This window comes from Prinia subflava, assembly GCF_021018805.1.
Source record: "Prinia subflava isolate CZ2003 ecotype Zambia chromosome W unlocalized genomic scaffold, Cam_Psub_1.2 scaffold_31_NEW, whole genome shotgun sequence".
Taxonomy (NCBI): domain Eukaryota; kingdom Metazoa; phylum Chordata; class Aves; order Passeriformes; family Cisticolidae; genus Prinia; species Prinia subflava.
In genome coordinates, this window is record NW_026960608.1 from 1,342,385 (window position 1) to 1,360,982 (window position 18,598).

Here is an 18,598-nt window from a genome sequence, read left to right on the forward strand (position 1 = left end):
GGTGCCTCTTCCTGGCTAGAGGCAGAGCCCCTCTAGCACCGGTTACTACTCTCTTCCTCTGCATACATAGTAGAGGTTCCTTCGAGGGGATCTGACAGAGCATCTTCATTTCTGTAATACTTGTCAGCCTGGTCATGGGAGGCTGAGGCTACCTTCATTCTAGTGGAACCCCCTCGGTTAGTGTTTCTTTCCTTGAGCTCAAGCACTCGTGCTGCTAGAACAGAAGTGGGTTTCCCATCCCACCTTCCCATGTCTTCCCCATGGTCACGCAGGAAGGACCACAGGTCAGCTTGTGAGGTGTACCCCCTCTCTCTGTCTGAGAGACATTGGGCTCTGGCGCCTGTGACTTGCACTGGTACCACATGGGAACTGTTCCTCTTCATCTCCTCCCTTATCTCCCCCCTTACCTCCTTTATCTCCTCTTTGAGTTCCTTAACCACGGCCAAGACCTGAGCCTGCACTGGGCCTCTGATCATACTCTCAGAATTTCTAAGCTTGCTGGCTACAGAACCCACGGTCTCTCGGTTGGTATCAGTATTAATCATTGCCATGAAGGTGCTGTATTGAGATGGCCCTTTACTTGCTAGATTCTACAACATTTGCCCTGTGCACCTGACTTTGTTGGGGTTGTTATCGTGCTGTCTACTCCTCCCAAAGAGTACCTCCAGTATTGCTACTTCTCTCAGCTGTTGGATCCCTTCCTCAAAAGTCTTCCAGCGCATTCTATGGTGGTGCTCTTGCATTCTGTCTCTGTGGACAAACCTCTCCCTTACACTCATTAAAAGCTGCTCCCAAAGGGAAAGGGGTCCTTGCTCTCTTACGAATACCTGATTCACACTTGAGTCTTGGGTTAAGGGTCCCAAATTTCTTGCCTCGCTACCATTCAGTTGCACACTTGTACTCATAAGGTCCCAGACCCGAAGTAACCAGTCTGTATAAGGCTTACGTCCCCATCGTGCAATATCTTTTTGCAGTTTACAGAGATTTTCATATGACAGGGACTCAGTGATGATCTCAACCTCTGGCTCCCCTGTGGGTTGTGAGTGCCCTCCTTTCTTATCCTTATTACCTGGGTGCTCTGATTTCACCTTATATTTCTTTGTTTCCACAGGGGCCACTGCTGCTGGCTGTGACTGCCCCTGTGGTTCAGCTGGAACCTGGACGGTTGTAACGTCTGTGGGTTCCGCTGCTGCACCTTCAGACTCTCCCTCTTCAGGGCAGGGGGAGGGTTTGCCACCAGCTGGGGCTAATGAGGCCAATGAGGCCACCACTGGGGAAATGTGCTCTTTCAGCATCTGGCCCATCTCCTTCACTAGAACCCCCACCCAATTTGGGTGGTTCATTTCTGAGGTGGGCTGCGGGGCAGGGTCAGGTGGTGGGGCAGCATCTTTAGTCTGTGGGGCAGTGTCAGGCTCCATGGCAGCATCCCCAGTCTCTAGGACAGCGTCAGGCTCTGGGGCAGTATCTTTATTCTCTGGGGTAGGTATCAGGGTGGTTATCCAGGTCAATCTCCCCTTATCTCAGAATACTAAACAGAATAGTCCTGTAAGCAATACCAGCCATTGTATGATATCATTAGCATTCAGAGAAGATTTAAACCCTTCAACAACTGGTGGAGTAGACCCAAACAGCAGAGTGAAGGGTTGGGAAAAAATTTCCCCTGGTAGATTTCTTCACAGTAGGTACTATTGTTAAAGTAACCCCACAAGCAAACACTTAGAGTGTGATAGCCATGTATCCATGTGTTACATTCCCCCGTGGGAATGGTTTCTCCCCCCTCAGGGACCCCTAGAGCTTGTACCATGTAGTTTGACCCTTCCTTCCCTTTCTGACCCTATTGGCTGTGTCCCAAACTGCTCCTCCCTGGCAAGAGCTGAGAAAAGACCCTGTTCCTCTGTGCACGCCCTCTTTCCCTCTGGAGACCACCTGGAATAAACATCTTGATCTGCAGCTGAGGGTTAGAGCCTCTTTTGGGTCCTTTTTCCTGTCTATGAAATATTCCTCCAAAGCCTTAGAAGGCCTGAGCTAGCTTGGAACTTCGGAGGGGTTAAAAAGGAGGATTTGTTTCATCCATGTGCCTGCCTTCCAGAGAAAGTTAAAAATCCATGAATTCCTCACCTTATTAACCCATAGTGCAAACTGGATAACAGCCACAGTAGCCTTAGTTATAGGGCCCATGTTTAGATAAGGGCCTGCAAATGGGAGAAACACAGCCACAACCACATGCCACCCAAACCAAGGTAAGCTAGACCACATGATGCTATTTAGGGAGGTTTCTATACCCAGTGCACAAGGTCACTTAAGAACTGTTATTCCTTTTCCTCTCAATGCCCTCAAGTCCCACAGTGGGCGCCAAAAAATCTGTCTTGGTTTGAAAGACAGGTATCTGCTAGGAAGGGGGCAGGACCTCCTTAGAGATGGAGAATTCAAATCCCCTCCCTCCAAATTATTCTAATTTAGAAAATTAAAGGGGCTTTCAGGCAGAGGGATGGGGATAGGAATAACAGTTCTTTACTAGTATATATGACAAAACAACAAACAACAACTACAGCATTAATAATAAACAGAACCAGGAAACTCAAGGGCTTTCTTTCACAAAAGCCTGGGGCAGTTTGTTCTCGGTGCCCCTGCAGGACTCCGAGAGCACCAAGCTGGAACTGTGGAAAGTCTCGGGCTGGTGGATGAGATCAGATGCTTTGCTCTGGTTGCTGGAGCATCAGGGATGTCCTGTTAGGGCAGGGCAGTGCAGGGCTACAGAGTAGCAGGAAAGCCTCAAAGCTCCGAAGAAGCAGCGGTGGTGGGGGCAGGGCCAGAGAAGGCGAGCTCAGAATTCTTGGGTACACGAGCAAATGATGGTAGATTTCCCAGGACGAGACGGAGTGATGACCATGAACTCTTCCTGCAGCGAGCAGCAGCCTGACTGTCCTCTCCAATGCCGAGAGCAAGAGAGAGCAACTGTCCCCCCAGCTCTATCTTTTACATTTCTCAAAGCTCGCATTATCTCCCCTCTCTAAGGGAAGCTTTTGGAGACCCAAAAACAATAGGTGTAGCCTTGTGCTGCCATCTCCTTTGGCCACTTTCTTTGTTTTGGTTAAGCACTGTCGTTAAGTTTGCTAGCAACTTATGGGAAAAAAATTCTGTAAGGGAAAAAGAAGGAAATCTAACTCCTAACAGCAAGGAATAAATTTCTTCCTGTCCTAAATTCTCACATGTCCTTTTTAACAGCAAAACTAAGGAGGTTGTGTGGGGTAAGCTTGGACATACCAAAACCTTGAACATACCAGGGAATTTGCTCCTTGTCTGTGACATGGATCTCTGTGGGTGAGTGACAGGAGGACTCTGGGATCTCCTGGAGATCCATCTGTGTCTCAGCCTGATCCCAGTGGAGTGGAAGAGCCCTGTTGGACCAGCAGATCTTGGTTCTCTCTCTTTTGGAGTACACACAGGCAGTTTCTATCCTGCAGAGCTGCAGGGATTCCTGGTGCAGCACCTGCAGGATCTGCCACAAGGGAATGGCAAGGGCTGGCTGGGGTCAGTGCTTCCCTCGGTGAAGGCAGGTACTCTGGAAAGGGAAGGAAGAATGGAAGGCAGCCAGGCAATCCTGGTTCAGGTTCTGGATGAGTGCTCCAGCTCTCCCCTCCCTGATGGTATCACTAGCTCCTTGCAGTCTCTCCTTCCATATTTTCATTAATTCATGGAATGTCCCTGTGTGTGACCCCAACCTTCTGCCAGACTTCCCTGATGGGAATTATCACAAACATTTTAGGGGGAATATGTGTGGATCCATGCAGAGCCTGCTTGTGCCAGCTCTGTTTCCACGAGAGCAGGATGAACCCAAGCAGCTTCCTACAAAGCTCTGGGAAATCTCCTGCTCCGGCTGCCTTTTCCACCCAAATCTGGAGCTGGGACAGCTCAGGTGATACCCACAATCCTCTGCCAGAGCACTTAGTGTACCCTCCGTGCTGGGCTGCATGTGAGCCCAGGTGGGAGCTGGGATGTGACAGGGATCTGGGAAGCAGCATAGGAGAGAGTTGGAGTTTGGAAGAAGACTGGCAGGAAATAGGAGTGAGTAAATCAGCCAAGCTCACCTGAGTTGTGACTAAAGGGGGAGCATGAGACATCTGCAAATATTAGAGATGTGTAAACACGGAGCAGGGAGAGGGAATGGTGGAGGGAATGATTGAAGGGAGTGAACTTTTGGATGGAAAAATGTAGGTCAAGTATGAAGGAAAACTTGTAGGCAGCGAGATAAGTGCTGTAAAACAACCTCCTTGGGAAACACAAGGAAGTCCCACTAATGGAGATGTCTATCCTAAGACAGATGAGGGCTGGAAAAGAGGCTGAGCTGGAGGGATGGATTCAGGGTGTCCATCCCAGATGGGGCTGGGCACACCAGTGATGTCCATCCAGCTCCTTGTGTGTTCATAATTCCCCTTTAAACTACAGGCTGATTGTGGTTTAGTTAATCTGTCTGGATTTTAATCCTGAAAACTTCATGGCTTTGGGGGGAATTCACCCACCTGAATTCAGCCAGTTCAAATTCAAGCAGGTCATCCACACCAGCTGTCTAAAATCCTGGATGGTCACCAGAGGAAGGAGAAGCTCATCAAGCCCCTCGCTGCCGGATGCTCTGAGGGTCGGGGTGTTCTCAGGACACCCTCTCCTTGTTGCTCTAAAGGCAACACAAATAATTAAGGTAATTAATAAGGCCTCTCTCTGTTTTGCTCTAGATTACACTGGAGTGTGTCTGGAGCATGTGGAAACAACAGCGTCATGTCCAAGCAGGGACTTGTTGAGTCCTCAGATTGGAATAGGGATATGGCCTGTCTGAATAAATCCTGGGCAGTCAGTGGGTGCTTTGGAGCCCATTTTACATCCCCTGGTGCTGTGTCCCATCAGTGTAAGGTGTCACTGTTCCCTGAGCTCTCTAACCCTCCTTTACATCCTGTTGAGGTTTCATAGCAGCAGTGACAGGTCCTGCTTTCCCAACAGAGAAAAACTCATGGTGCTTGCGGAGGGCCATGTGCCACCCACTGAGGGGTCCTGCTGTGTCCTCCTTGCTGTCCCCATGTCTCTGTCCCCAAGGGAGCAGAGGCGATCAGGGAGGGCACATGTTGCAGTGGGGGTTTTCGCCCCTCCAGAGCATGGCTTCTTCCTCCTCTGCTCTAGGCAATCAGCTCAGGCAGATTGTGGAGTCGTGGAATGGTTTGGGTTGGAAGGGACCTTAAACCCATCTCGTCCCACCTCCTGCCACAGGCTGGGATACCTTCCACTATCCCAGGGTGCTCCAAGCCCCATCCAGCCTGGCCCTGGACACTTCCAGAGATTACATGTTCAGGGATGCAGATCCAGACCTCAAAACTCTCCTGCTTGTATCCTCACACTCTGCAGAGTCATTCCCTCCTCTGGAGCCGTTCCACTGTGTCCCAGTAATTAACATCCAACAGGACAAGGAGAACAAGCACCTGCATTCCCATATCCCAGGGGAAAACCCTGGCCATGGTACTGGGAACTGCTCCAAAATGTTCACTCCATAAATTGTGTCCTGGTGCCCATGGAACTTTTTGGGATGAAAGTTTCACCAAAGCTAACACAATTCTGTGAAAATTCTGGGTTTCATGATTTGGCATTTTCCAGGGAAAAAAACAAACCAAAACCAAAAACAAAAACACCCAACAACAACAAAAAAAAACAACAACAAAAACCCCACCCACCACTAAAATGACTTGCCAAGAATTTCCCAACCAGCTTTAATCCTGAGACACCCCACCATGGTCTAAACAAACAATGATAAGGATCTATGGAAAACATGAGGAAGCAAAGAAATTATGGGTTTAAAGCCTCCAGAAAATGAAAATGCATCTGGAAGGAGGAGCACGAGGTTTCTCTAAGCATGCTGAGGAAGGAAACTCATTCCCTTTGAATCACAGGGAGCCCTTTCTAGCTGGTTTCAAAGGAAGTTGGTTGTGGTCATGGAATGATCATGGTGCTGTCACTCATGCCCACATGAGTTCATGGATGAGTTGGAAGTGCCACGGGTTTCTTGCAGTCTGAGGAATGATGGACACCAGGAGAAATGGGAGCTCTCCCTCCCTCTCTGCTACAGCCAGTGGAGACACAACTTCCCTCATGCCTGATGCTGAGGAGATAAAGGGAAATTTGGGAATATGGTTGTAACTGAGGTCATCTGGCTATGCCCAGCTGTCTGCCATGGGCAGAAGCTCACAGAGGCTGGAAGGGAAGAGGGAAACCCAGGACTGGACGGGCTGGAGACGCAGGGAATGTGGCACAGCCTTGCAGTCACAGCTGAACCCCCAGGGTGCTCTTCCTTCTGGAAATGTTGCCAAGCACAGTTTGAAGTATCAGGAAGGTGAACAGAGCACATGGAGACACCTGTATCACTGGTACATCCCAGTGCCAGAACATCCATGGGAAATGAACAAGTTTGCCCCTTGAGCCAAAAGAAATGACACAGCAGAAGTTCCAGATGTCAGGGAATCAGGAATCTCTCCCAGGACCTGGTGGGGAAGGTGAGGAAGGTGTTATTTGGTGGCAGAGAGGGACAAGCCTGAGGTGCAGTGGCTGTGTGTGCTGCATCCCAGCTGCTTCTGACCAGCAGCTTTTCCAGTAGGAAATTTCCAGTAAAGACCAGCCCATGATGTGTTTTGCTGTCTTATGTCCAGAGCTGATGGGGACCAAGGCACTTTAGAGGACATGAGAATCCCTCCTCTTCCCAGAAGAGCAGTGTGATGTCTTGGGGATGAGGAGGATGCTCTGGGATGGGTGATAAGCAGCATTTGAATTTTTGTGTGATGGACTGAGCTCTTGGGTCACTGATGTTGGCAGAATCTGTCACTGTGCCTGTCTGTAGGGGACATTATTCCATGTGGTAATTAGCTTTATTTTTGTGGTGGATTTAGCTGGATAGACGAGTTCCGCCATTGTTACACTCCAGTGGGTTGTTTGAATCCATCGCTGTTCAACAAATGACCCCAACACACATTTCCCACAAAAGCTGGGAGCTCTCCTGTCTCCTTTCACACTGATGCTCCAGCTATCCCAGTGCTTGGGAAGTGACATGTCCCTCTCCATGATTTCCCCCAGGCTGTCTATAAGGCATGGCTGTGCTCCGAGTACTTCAACGTGACCCAGCAGCAGTGCCGGCAGCGGATCCCATGCAAGCAATACTGCCTGGAGGTGCAGACCAGGTGTCCCTTCGTGTTACCGGACAATGACGAGCTGATCTATGGAGGTTTGCCTGGCTTCATCTGTACAGGTAAGGAGTGCCAGGCTCACACTGGGCACAAGGGGTGATGGTGAGCCCTGGGGAATTTCCAAGCCACTTCCCGGGTTTGGAAAGCTTGTCGGGGTGGAGTGGGAGGAGGGGCAGTGTGGAAACGTTGCCTGATGCAAAATGTGGCCATCCCAAGGGTATGGAATAAAGGGTTAATGGGGACACAGCAACATCTCAGCCCAGGAGGTTAAAGTCCTACCTCTGACTGAAAGCTAAAGCATGGAAGCAGCTGCAGGTGATGGATTAAAGCAGGCTGGTGATATTGAACCGCTGTGAGCAAGATTTGGGGAGCCCTGAGCTTGCCTTGCTGGTGTGTGCAGGCTCACAGATGCACTGGGGCCAGTCCCAGGGGGTGTCTGGGTATCCTGGTTCTCAGGTGTGCCCATCCCACAGCTGGTGGGCACCAAGGCTCGCTTCCTCCACAGCCTCATACTCAGTGTCCTGCTGACCCCTCCTCCTGCTTCCTTCCTTCCCACAGGACTGCTGGAGAACCAGCTGCCTGACGAGGAGGCCAAGTGCTGCGAGGTGCAATGGGACTCCTGCGAGCACCCCCCAGACAGCAACAAGGACACATCCCCCAAATCCATGGCATCAGAGTCACTCCATTTCCACCGCCACGACCCCCACCTCCATCACCAGAGGCAGAACCACTACCACCTCTACCACCACCACCAGTACCACCAGTACCACCAGCCCCATTCCCCATCCTTGCTGCCGGTCTCCGCGGGGTCTCGCCTCAGCAGCATCAGGATCAGACTGTGCGTGCTGGTTCTGGTGCTCCTCCACACCATGGTGTCCTCGAGCGTGCACGGCGGCACCGGGGGGCTCGGCCTGGAGGCCCCGCCCACCCTGGAGGAGAGCCTGGCACCGGACGAGTGACACAGAGGGCAGAGCCGACCTCCAAGGAGAACACCAGATCTTTTTCCATAAAGGGGGCACATGCTATTCCTCCAATGGGAGGCACGGGATTAGGGGTGGCGCACACGCACCCCCGCACATCCCCCAAGAGCTGCTCGCGGGGCATCCCCGTGGTGAAGAGTCTCTAACGCGCACAGGGCTGCGGGACCCGGCGCCAGAAGGGTTCGGGCAGGGGCAGCATTCCCAGCCCCGCAGGCGCCGGGTGGGCAGGAACGGCACGGGGGCGGGGGGACCGAGGGGAGGGGTCCCTTGGAATTGAAGGGTGTCCCCATGGGACTGACGAGTGTCCCCCGTCCACTGCCGCGAGTGCCTTGGGTGCCCGCGCCTCCCCTGCCCGCGCCGTGCCGAGGTTTGACAGTCGGCTCAGCCCTCGTTCCTTTTCTCCTGGATCTGTGAATCCCGAGGGAGCAGGCGGAGGGGCAGCACCTCCCAGCACAGCCTGGCCCACTTCTGTCCCAGGGAAAAGCCACCGGCTTGGGGCAGAACCACCCTGGTGGGGCGCAGTGTCCTCAGCATGGCGCTGCCTCGCTGATGGCATTTGGGGACAGGAGTGGGACACTGTGACACTGCACTGTGGTACCACTTGGGGTTGGTCTCACTGCATACCAGCCTGCTCCTCCAGCCTGGCCTTTCCTGCTCCTCTATGCAAGGAGGAGGAGAGGGAGGAGGCATGGAGCAGGAAGGATGTCCCCAGCATTCCCACATCCCACTTTGCCAAGTGTCCTGATGATTTAGTGTAACCTTTTGTTGTCCTCCCTGGCTGGTGGGACTGGTCTCAGTGAGGAGTTGGGGAGATGTAAGTCCAGCAGCACATAAGCTGTGAGGGGGAAGGATCCCACGTGGCAACAGTTGGATGCAGCGAATCCCAAAGGCATCCTTCCATGCTTCCCAGCTACAAATCATTGACTGGATGGCAGGAGTACTGGGCAAATGGGCTGGAGAAATCTGGCTTGGAGGAAGTCTCCCACACAAAGAGGCACTAATAAAGCCCAGCTAGGGAGGAGCATTTTTGTGAATAGTTTCAATCCATGGATGCCCACAGATCCGGAAATTTCCAGGAGCCCAGCTGGATTTGGCCAGGCAAGGTGCTGGCTGGTGCAGCCTCATTTGGCTAACTTGGGGTGGTTTTTAACCTGAGCTCAGCATATCCAGGGATTCAGCCCCAAACAAACATCAGATCCCTAGGATCTGTTCTCCAGGTAATTTCCTAGGAAACTCCCAATTCTCCACCCACCCACCAGAACTGTTCCCAGCATGGATACTGCGAGGTGGTGCCTCTGGGCTGGGCACCAGGGGCTGTAATTTGTCCTGAGTGTGGGCAGGTAAGGAAGAGAGGGTGTTTTAGCACAAGATCACGAGTTGAGTGTGAACCCACCCCCTGCTCCCAGAGGGGCTGGGATCATCCCTCTGTTTCCAGGCTGGCTTTTGACAGGAACCTACAGCAGAGCCCTGCATGGGTCACTGCAGGAGACAGGGATGGAGCAGGAGGAGTGTCCTGCTGCATCCCAAATTGATCCCAGATCCCTGCGAGGGTGCAAGAAGTCCCAGAGTTGATGACCTGTAGGAGTTTTGTGGTTTCTAGTCTCTTAAGGTGAAGCAACACCAAGCAGAGCCCTGTGAGCAGAGCCCCATGAGCAAAGCTACTTCCTGCCCGGCTGGAAGAAGGAAGTACCAGGCATCTCATGGGAAGCACAGGTTTCCTGACATTTCCAGCCCATTTCCAGACCAAAGAGGCTCTGAGAAGCAGCTGAATGTTTGATTCCTGCTTTGACTTGAATCTCCGAGCTTTGGGGTGATGTTTACACACCACCAGTTGCCTGTTCCCAAAGTCCTGCAGAGACGAGGCCTGTGATCCCATTGTCCCATGGTTTTTGGGGTGGGAGAGGTGGTGTTCATGGAAGATGGAGAGTGTTTCCCGAGCAGATTCCCTTGCTATTGCCATCCAAAAAGTAGTATGTTTCTCATTTGATTATTCTTCATGACATCCATATAATTTCAGCCTAGTTTACACCAATTAGAACAGTTGGACATGGAGCAGTTCTGCAAACTGAGATCCAATCCCTTGGTTTCCTGTGAGCAGTGGGGTTCTGGAGCTGCTCTGACAAGGAGCAAAAGCTCCCAGGCAGGCCAGGGGAGGGAGCACAGCCCCATCCCTGCCTCCAGACAGCTGGATCCTGAAGGAAGTTAGATTTCTCCTGTACTGCCAAGAGTTAAGCTAATTCCAGACACCTCTCTCAGAGACAGACCGTGTCCAATCTTGGAGCGACTCATCGGGAGAGAGAATAGCCCAGTGTGGTGCGTCAGCAAGTGGCCCTGAGTCACTGGCCCTGTTGTTCCCTGTGTCATGTGTGACACTGAGCAGCACTGGCAGGCATGGGGTGGCTCAGCCTCAGTCCCTGCACCACATCCAGATCTGGCACCATCCTGAAAGATGTGTGTCCTTCTCCCTGCCCCAAAGCCCTTGTGTCCTACTGGTGATGGAGCGTCAGGCAAGGCTTGGGGGTGGTGATGGGTGATGTGGGATTCCCAGAGTTGTGGAAGTGTCCAAGGCCAGGTTGGACAGGGCTTGGAGCAACCTGGTCCAGTAGGAGGTGTCCCTGCCCATGGCAGAGGGTGGAATAGAATGGCCTTTAAGATCCCTTCAACCTAAACCATTCCATGATTTCCACAGAGCTACAGGAGTGAGATCCAACAACCCAAGTCATCTTCAGGAGGTGCTGGCAGGGATTTGCTGGGATAACCTGGGAGCTGTGAGAAAGTTTCACCTTCCCTAACACCAGCTGGAGACTTCCCTTGGGAGGTCAGGAGCATGTGTTGCGTCCCAGAGAATCAGGAAGTGGAGCCATTTCAGAACTGGGCTAGTCTGGGTGGCTACTGGGGGGGTTTGAGCCCCATCCACTGGGAGTGAGGAGGCCCCCAGGACAGGAGATCCATGTGTTTTCCAGGCCACGGCTCCCGGGGTGTGTTCCCAAGAGGACGAGATGCCAGAGAGAGCACACGGGATGCAGATCCACTCTGGGAGCATAGAATGGGCTTTACCTGCTGCAAGTGGGAGGAAAGTGCTGAGTCTTCCCAGAGCGAGGCTTTGGAAGGAGATCTTTTCTTTAGCGAGTCTGGGCTGCTGTCAATAAGTTCTATGGTTTTAGGGCACACCATGCTGCATTCAACACTTTGCCAATCTCCTTTAACAGATCCAGACAAGGCTGTTCCCAGAGCAGGAGCAGCTGGAAGCGGTGTATGGAGCAGTCCATCATCAGGAGCCCATCGGATAAAATTCCTGCCTTTGGTCTGACATTACAACCTCCTAATCCTCCATCCCTGAGTGTTCTGGCTTTGCTCTCTGAGAGAACAGCCCAGGAAGCAGACAGTGGCATTGTCTCAACACCAATGGCATTATTTTTATTACAAAGTGGAGGGAATGTGCCTGGAAAAGGAGAGTGTGCTTGGATAAAGAAGCAATGTGCCTGGATAAGGAGGGGAAGGGCTTCCTTACCCTGTGTGTCCAGGGATGCTTCACCCCAAGCCCTGTGTCCGCCAGAGCAGGGACTCTTTGCAATCCCAAATGCTTTCCACATTCCCAAAGCCACCTTGGAAAACATGAGCTCTAAATGATTTATCCTACCAGGAACTTAAACCCAAGGGGCTTTGTCCTTTTCATCCAATGATCTTTTCTCCCTAAAGAAGTTGCCCCGTGTTGGGATTAATATGTAAAACTCAACTTTTCCTTCAGTGGACAAACTTCTATTTGCTCAGAGAAAATTCCCAGTGGGAAGCAGTGATTCCTCCCTGGTGAGGGGGTTTCTCATCCCCGGGGAAGTGAGGGATGATGATGTCTCCACAAGCTCCAGGTGTGGGCAGAGAGAAGGAGCAAAGGGAGCCGGGTCCAGCATTATTCACAGGTTTTGCACTTTCGTGTAGTTGCCAGTTGTACAAATTAATTAAAAATAACTGAAGAAAAATCCCAAAGAAAGGCCCCACTTCCTCTGGGGAACATTAATCATTAGCTGAGTCTTTTTCTTATGAAAATACAGATCCATGGTAGCCCCAGGCAGAAGATTCCCAGGGAGAGCCCTCACCATTCGTGCTCAGAGTTAGGGAAATAGCTTTGAAAGCATCTGACAACTAAAGCAGAACATGTTGAGTAACTTGGCGACAGTGGGAAAACATCTGGAACTGGTTTTTCTTCAACATGCTTTGCTTCAAGAGATGTCAGGGCAGTTCATTCACTGCCACTCAGGGCCACGGGTGGGGCCGGGAGATGCTCGGCTGCCTCCTGGAGGAAGGGAATAAAGGGAAGATCCCAGATATCTGCTGCTCTTGGGCAGGAACCTGTGAGGCCAGGCCATGGAGTGTCCCTGTGCTGAGCTCTACAGGTGCCTCCTGATCTCTGGTGGCACCGAGCGTGATGGTTTGGGATGGGTTGTTGAGGTTGCCTGGAAATGCTGTGGCTACCCCATCCCTGGGAGTGTCCAAGGCCAGGTTGGATGGGGCTTGGAGCAACCTGGGCTAGTGGAAAGTGTCTGGATGAACTTGAATTTCCCTCCCAACCCAAACCACTCTGGGATTCCATGATTTCCACAGAGCCAAAGGGAGTGAGGTCCCATAGACCAGGTTACCCTCAGCTTGTGATTCATCCTAATCCCATTCCTGCTGCCATCTGGGAAAGGAATGCCTGTAGGGCTTGGTGGAGACAAAGTCAGGACAGAAACATTGCTGGATTCTTCCAGAAAGTGATGGGGCAGTGTACTAGTTTGAAAGCAAACCAGCAGGAGATTCCAAGTGAGAACTACAATTTAATAGGAAAATTAAGATAAAGGCAGTAATACAGAAACTTTGGCTTAGACTGACAGAGTCAGAATACAACCTGACACCCTGTTGGTCAGGATGGTGGTAGCAGTCCGATTAAATGATGGCTACAGTCCTGTTGGAGTGATGGATGTGGTTCTGTCGAAGCAGTGATCCTGTAGAAAGATCTGGTCCTTCTCTGGAGGTCCAGTGGTAGTTATGGAGCACTTGTCCTCGAGGAATCCAGTGGTAGTGCTCCCATGGTGTTCCAAGCCTCAGATTATATCCAGGTAGGAATGTTCAGTTCCTCCCTCTGGGTGGAGCATTTCACAATGGGATGATGTAATTCTATGAGTCATTCTGGGAGACCTTGATGGCCCATTAGTGGAGATGGCTCCCCACAGAGTGGCTGCTACTTCCCTGGAGGGAGTTATCAGGACTGAGTCATGGGGAAGATAAAGAACACTGCCCCACCTATCTTTTGGTTACATCTTACATTGTAACCCAAGACAGGCAGGGAGTTCTATGTATCAGTTTTTTGTGCTTTCCTGGGGCTTCCCATCCCTAGGGGTTAAATTTCTCTTAAACTAGGCTGGAAAAGTTGTGAAGGGCCATGTCTGGTGTTCAGGTTGAAAATTAAGGAACTCCTTCAGCCCAAAAGTTAGCTCATGGGCATCCCAGCTGGAGGTACCACCATCACACAACCTCAAAACCATGCCTTCTCCCACAGTAGCAGCCTGCTCAAAGCTCCTGGATCACAGCAGCCCTGGAGCTGCACAACTCCCACCATGAGTCCATTTTATTCCAGAAATAGAAGGATTTTAGCAGCTGTTTTTGGGTATTCTTGGTCCAGGTGGCTCTTTGGGTGACCTCCCAGCCCTGCATGTCTCTGTGAGGAAGGGAGCAGAGGGAATGCTGTGGTGGGGGATGGACCATTTTTAATTGAGGACCATAAAAAATAAGGAATAATAAATTTTAAAAGTTGTTGGGGTTTATCAAAGCTCTCAGCCCCTCTCAAAGGCCTGGACAGGAGATGGGTGAGTTCCCGAGCCCAGTCCCTCCACCCTTTCCTGCTCCACATCTCTAGGACTTGTGTTCCAGGCAGTCCAGGAGCGGTTTTCAGCCTTTTTAGCACTTCAGGATGATCCTTTTTCAGCCCAGAAAGTTGACAACACTGCTTGTTGTAAACTGAAACTGAGAAAAAAACCCCCAAGAATTAGGCTTGGCTTATGAAATTTGGGGTTGGTTTTACCATTTTTAAATGTATTTGGGAACTGGACATGCTTGAGTTGCAAAACAAAAAGACAAAAAGAGCCAGACAGTGATTTTTTTAAATTTTGAAACTTGTCAAAACAAGATAGATTGATCATTATGACCAATTCTTTTTTCTTTTTTATCTTTTTTCTTTTTTCTTTTTTCTTTTTTCTTTTTTCTTTTCTTTTAACTTTTTTCTTTTTTCTTTTTCAAATTGAGAAATGCATCCAAAACAGTCCTTTCCCACAAAACCTTTCATTTTCCAAAATGAAAACGAAGAAAAAAAAAACCAAAAACCAAAAAACAAAAAACAAAAACAAAATTCAATCACACTTTTTCTGCTCACACAGTTGGAACAGATGGGCGGCAGCAGATTGGGAGAGAATGGCAATTTGTAAGGAATTCCAACCAGCTCTCCTTAAAATAGCATCCAGCCAGTTTCTCCAGGGCAGGAGGCTGGGTGGCTCTGTGGTGGGAATAGGGTGGAGCAAATCCTGGTTGAGCAGGCCGGTATAACACCTTGAGAATGCAGGGACACCTTCCCAGTGGGAATCAGAGATGCTGATGCCTGGGAGGAATTCCTGGGGATCCCCAGCCATTCCTCTAATGGAGGTTTGGTTTAGTTTTCTGTTTCAACCCAAACTGAATCCAGCTCCTTCAAGCCTCCTGTTCAGACACAGCCTCAGGATGCCGTCAAAAGGGAGATGCTCCCGTCTGAGCACAGGGGTGGAAATTGGGAACAAATTCTATGTGCTGGTCCTTGAGGGAGCCAATGCTGTGCTCAGGAGAGATGTGGGAAGGGAGAGCAGGAGGAGACCCCAGCCCCTCGTGCCTTTCTCCCTCCAGAGCGTGTCTGAGCTGGGGCTCCCTGCCTTGCACTGGGTGTCCCAGGGCCTTGGGGGGACCTGTGGGGACCTCAGGGGGACCTGTGGGACCCGACTCCTGCAGTGCCCAGGCTGCTTGTGCCCGAACCCTTCTCAAGTGCTTGTGCCATGTGGGTGGTGACAGAGCTCAGCCGACCCCAATGAGGTCCTTTAACAGTGTGTGGTGGTGAAACGCAAACCAACATTGCTGAAGTCAAAGTATCCTAGAATTTCTAATCCCCCGGCCTGGTTTCTCTTTCTTTTTAGCTTTTCCTCCTCCACCTCCTAGACCCTCTCTCTGTTCCCACCCCCCTTCTGTTTCTCTTTCTCCCTTCTGTCATAAGAAAGTGACTGTGTCCTCAAAGGGACAGTTTTCTTATGCCATTTTATACACTGTGCTTCATGTTTAGAACTTTTTTGCACTAGTTCCTATTACATTTATTTTCCAAACTGGTTTGACAAAAAACAAAAAACACCCCAACAAAAACACAATCCCATGCTATAATTCAGTTGTATTAAAATATTATCCTACTACTCTCTATGTTAAATAGTCTCTGTACCTGTAATGCTTTCAGTTCTGTTGTATTTTGGGGCCGAGGTTTTCTCTGCTCCTTGTTTAACCCAGTAAAGAAATAAAATATTAAGAATTGATGATAACTCCTCCTCCCTGTCTCTGCTGTGTCATTGGGGCCACCAGGGTCCCACAGGGATGGGCCCCCCCCAGAACCTGCTCTAAACCCCAGCCACTGTCCCATGGGGGTTGTTTTCCTGCCAAATCCAATCCCAACTGGAGGCCAGAGAGGAGGGATGGAGGGACAATAACCCTGCCTTAACTGATTTTTATTTTGTAACCTCTCTTTATATTCTTTTCTTTCTTGCTTTCACATTTCTTGCCACAGGGCTCACCTCAGAACAATAGGGACGAAGGCTGTCACCAAGAGATTCATCAGACAGTAATGACTCAGCCAGGGTATCCAAATTTTGCCCAGATGAAATCCACACCCACACATAATCTGGAATTAATTCCTCTGGACAACAGAGCTTGGCATGGAACAGAGTGAGGACACCGTGCTCCAAACTGAGTGCTGCATGCCAGGCTGGGAAAGGCCCCTGGATAAAGCTCTGGAGTTACACTGTGGCCATCCTCATCCCGAGCTGGAAACCTCTGTTTGGAAAGAAAACCAGGAAAAGGGGAAGAAATTGGATGGGGATGGAAATAAAAGGTTTTTTAAAACATATTGGTGCAGGAGGCAAATGGGAGAGGCACCAGCTGTGCTGGAGAACCAAGGCACAGAGTGGAGGGTGCAGGAGGGGGACTTTAGGGGGCTGGAGGGTCACAGTGAGAGGGGCTAGGGGTGATAATGAGCGGGCTGCACCTCCCCAGCATGGGCAGCAGGAAGGGAGGATTCTGTACCTCTGCCCTGCTCAGGTGAGACCCCACCTGCAGAGCTGCCTCAAACTCTGGAACCCCAAAATCAGAAGGACCTGGACCTGCTGGAGCAAGTCCCGAGGAGGCCACGGAGCTGCTCCAAGGGCTGGAGTTCCTCTGGGGCCAGACTGGGAGAGCTGGGAGTGTTCACCTGGAGAAGGCTCCAGAGACACCTCAGAGCCCCTTCCAGTGCCTAAAGGGGCTCCAGGAGAGCTGGAGAGGGACTTGGGACAAGGGATGGAGGAACAGGACAAGGGGGAATGGCTTCCCACTGCCAGAGGGCAGAATTAGGTGGGATATTGGGAAGGAATTCCTGGCTGTCAGAGTGGTGAGGCCCTGGCACAGGTTGCCCAGAGAGGATGGAAGAGGTGTTTGGCCCCCCAGACAGGAAAGTACCCATTGGAGCCTGTCCCCAGGAAGCCTCAGGTACCCCAGGTTGTCCTGCTGCAAGCAATTACAGCAGCCCAGGTGATTCCCGATTCCAGAGTGATTCCTCTTGGATGTGGCCTAAACTGCCCCAATTTGAGAGCTCTGGGCCCCAGCTGGGCTTTAGGAACTACATAAAAGGGTCCTGCAAGGGCGTGGGCTGGTGAACAGTGCTGGGATGCTGCATCAGCCTTTTCAGGAGAGTGGGATCTTTTTCCTTTGGGAATGCTGTTGGAAGGATGTGTCTTGGCAGTCCTGGTGCCATCTCTCATTCCCACCAACCTCCCGGGTGCCTGGGGGGCAATGATGCCACTTCTGAGCTCCCAGGGAAGGGTTTTGATGGCTACGTGGTGCCCAAACTGCTGCGGCAGCTGCAAATCTACCTGGGAAGTTGCTGATTCCCAAGGATTTGATCAGCAGGGATTTGAGTTAAGTGGATGTGAATTTTCATGGCTATAGGGCTGTGCACCCCAAAGCTGGGAGGCAGTGTGGGGCCAGAGAGAAGTTTCTCATCTGTGAATTTGCCTCATACCTCCATAAAAACTGTGATGGTCAGCATGGAAAGAATTCTGCTGGAAAGAGCCTGGAAAATGCTGCACCCCTGAGAAAACAACACAAAGGGCTGCAGACCCAAATCAAAGTCCAGGCCTGGGAATGTTTTGAGGTGTGAGATGGAACTCACCAGATGCTGAAGTCCTGGGTGGGGTCTGGGGTTTGAACCTCAGCCCTTCTGGATGTGGATTAGGAATTCATCTTTTATGTTTTTATTTATAGTTTAATAGATGGTGCACCAGCTCCTGCTTTCTGGGTTATCAAAGAGGAAAAGGATAATTTTCAAATGTGTATTTCTGAACAATTTTAGACCTCCTGCAGCTTCTCCATCCTCCCTGAGCAGAGGAGAACTTGGGATTCATGGAAATCCAGAAACAGGGTTCTGAAACTGTGCTTGAGATCCTTGTTTTTCACACCAACACTTGAACAGGTAAGATTAAGAATTCTGAAGAGAGGATTCCTCCTCTCAGGAATGCCATTTCAGGGTGTTTTCCACCTACTAGAAAACTACAGGATGATTTTACACCTTTCCGAGTCTGGACATTCTGGATACATTCCAACTGGAGCTCCTGATGTTGGCGAGTTCTGCATTTCTTTTTCTGGGATCAATCTGGTTATTTGGGTGTGTTTATGGCTTTTGTGACTTGACAATGTGATGCCACCTCAGCCAACTGATGAAAATCCTGGAGTGAGGAGTTCACATTGTTAATGGTCATAATTTTCCACATTTTTTGCCTGAAGAACTCCCTTGTTCTCTTCTTTTTGTCTCAAAATCTGTGTTAAGTAACAGCTTACAATTAATTTTTCATTCCAGCCCCCTTTGCCCCAGCAGAGCCTGGAGGGGCTGTGGAAGGTGGGTTTTTATGGATTTCCATAGATGCTGTGAGCCAGATGGGTTTTACTGGGTGATTTCTTTTTCCCTTGTTATGCTTTTCCTGGTTTCTCCTTTGGATCATGGCCTTGGATCTATTTTGGTACCTGAGGAAGATCAAGGTTCCACTGATGTGTTTTCCCCACTGAAAAATCTGTCTTTATGTCCTAGGTTACAATGTAAGATGTGCCCAAAGTATGTATTCT

At 50.5% G+C, this 18,598-nt stretch overlaps 1 protein-coding gene across 1 annotated transcript in view; it reads left to right on the forward strand.

Annotated features, from left to right (window-relative positions):
- LOC134565001 (NALCN channel auxiliary factor 2-like) overlaps window positions 1-15,771 on the forward strand; it is a 38,286-nt gene extending 22,515 nt beyond the window's left edge. Inside the window, exons 2-3 of the mRNA XM_063424353.1 lie at window positions 7,105-7,276; window positions 7,773-15,771. Coding sequence (XP_063280423.1) covers window positions 7,105-7,276; window positions 7,773-8,173 — 573 coding nt within the window. The 3' untranslated portion in view covers window positions 8,174-15,771. The remainder of the gene's footprint in view (window positions 1-7,104; window positions 7,277-7,772) is intronic.
- Window positions 15,772-18,598: the final 2,827 nt, after the last annotated feature.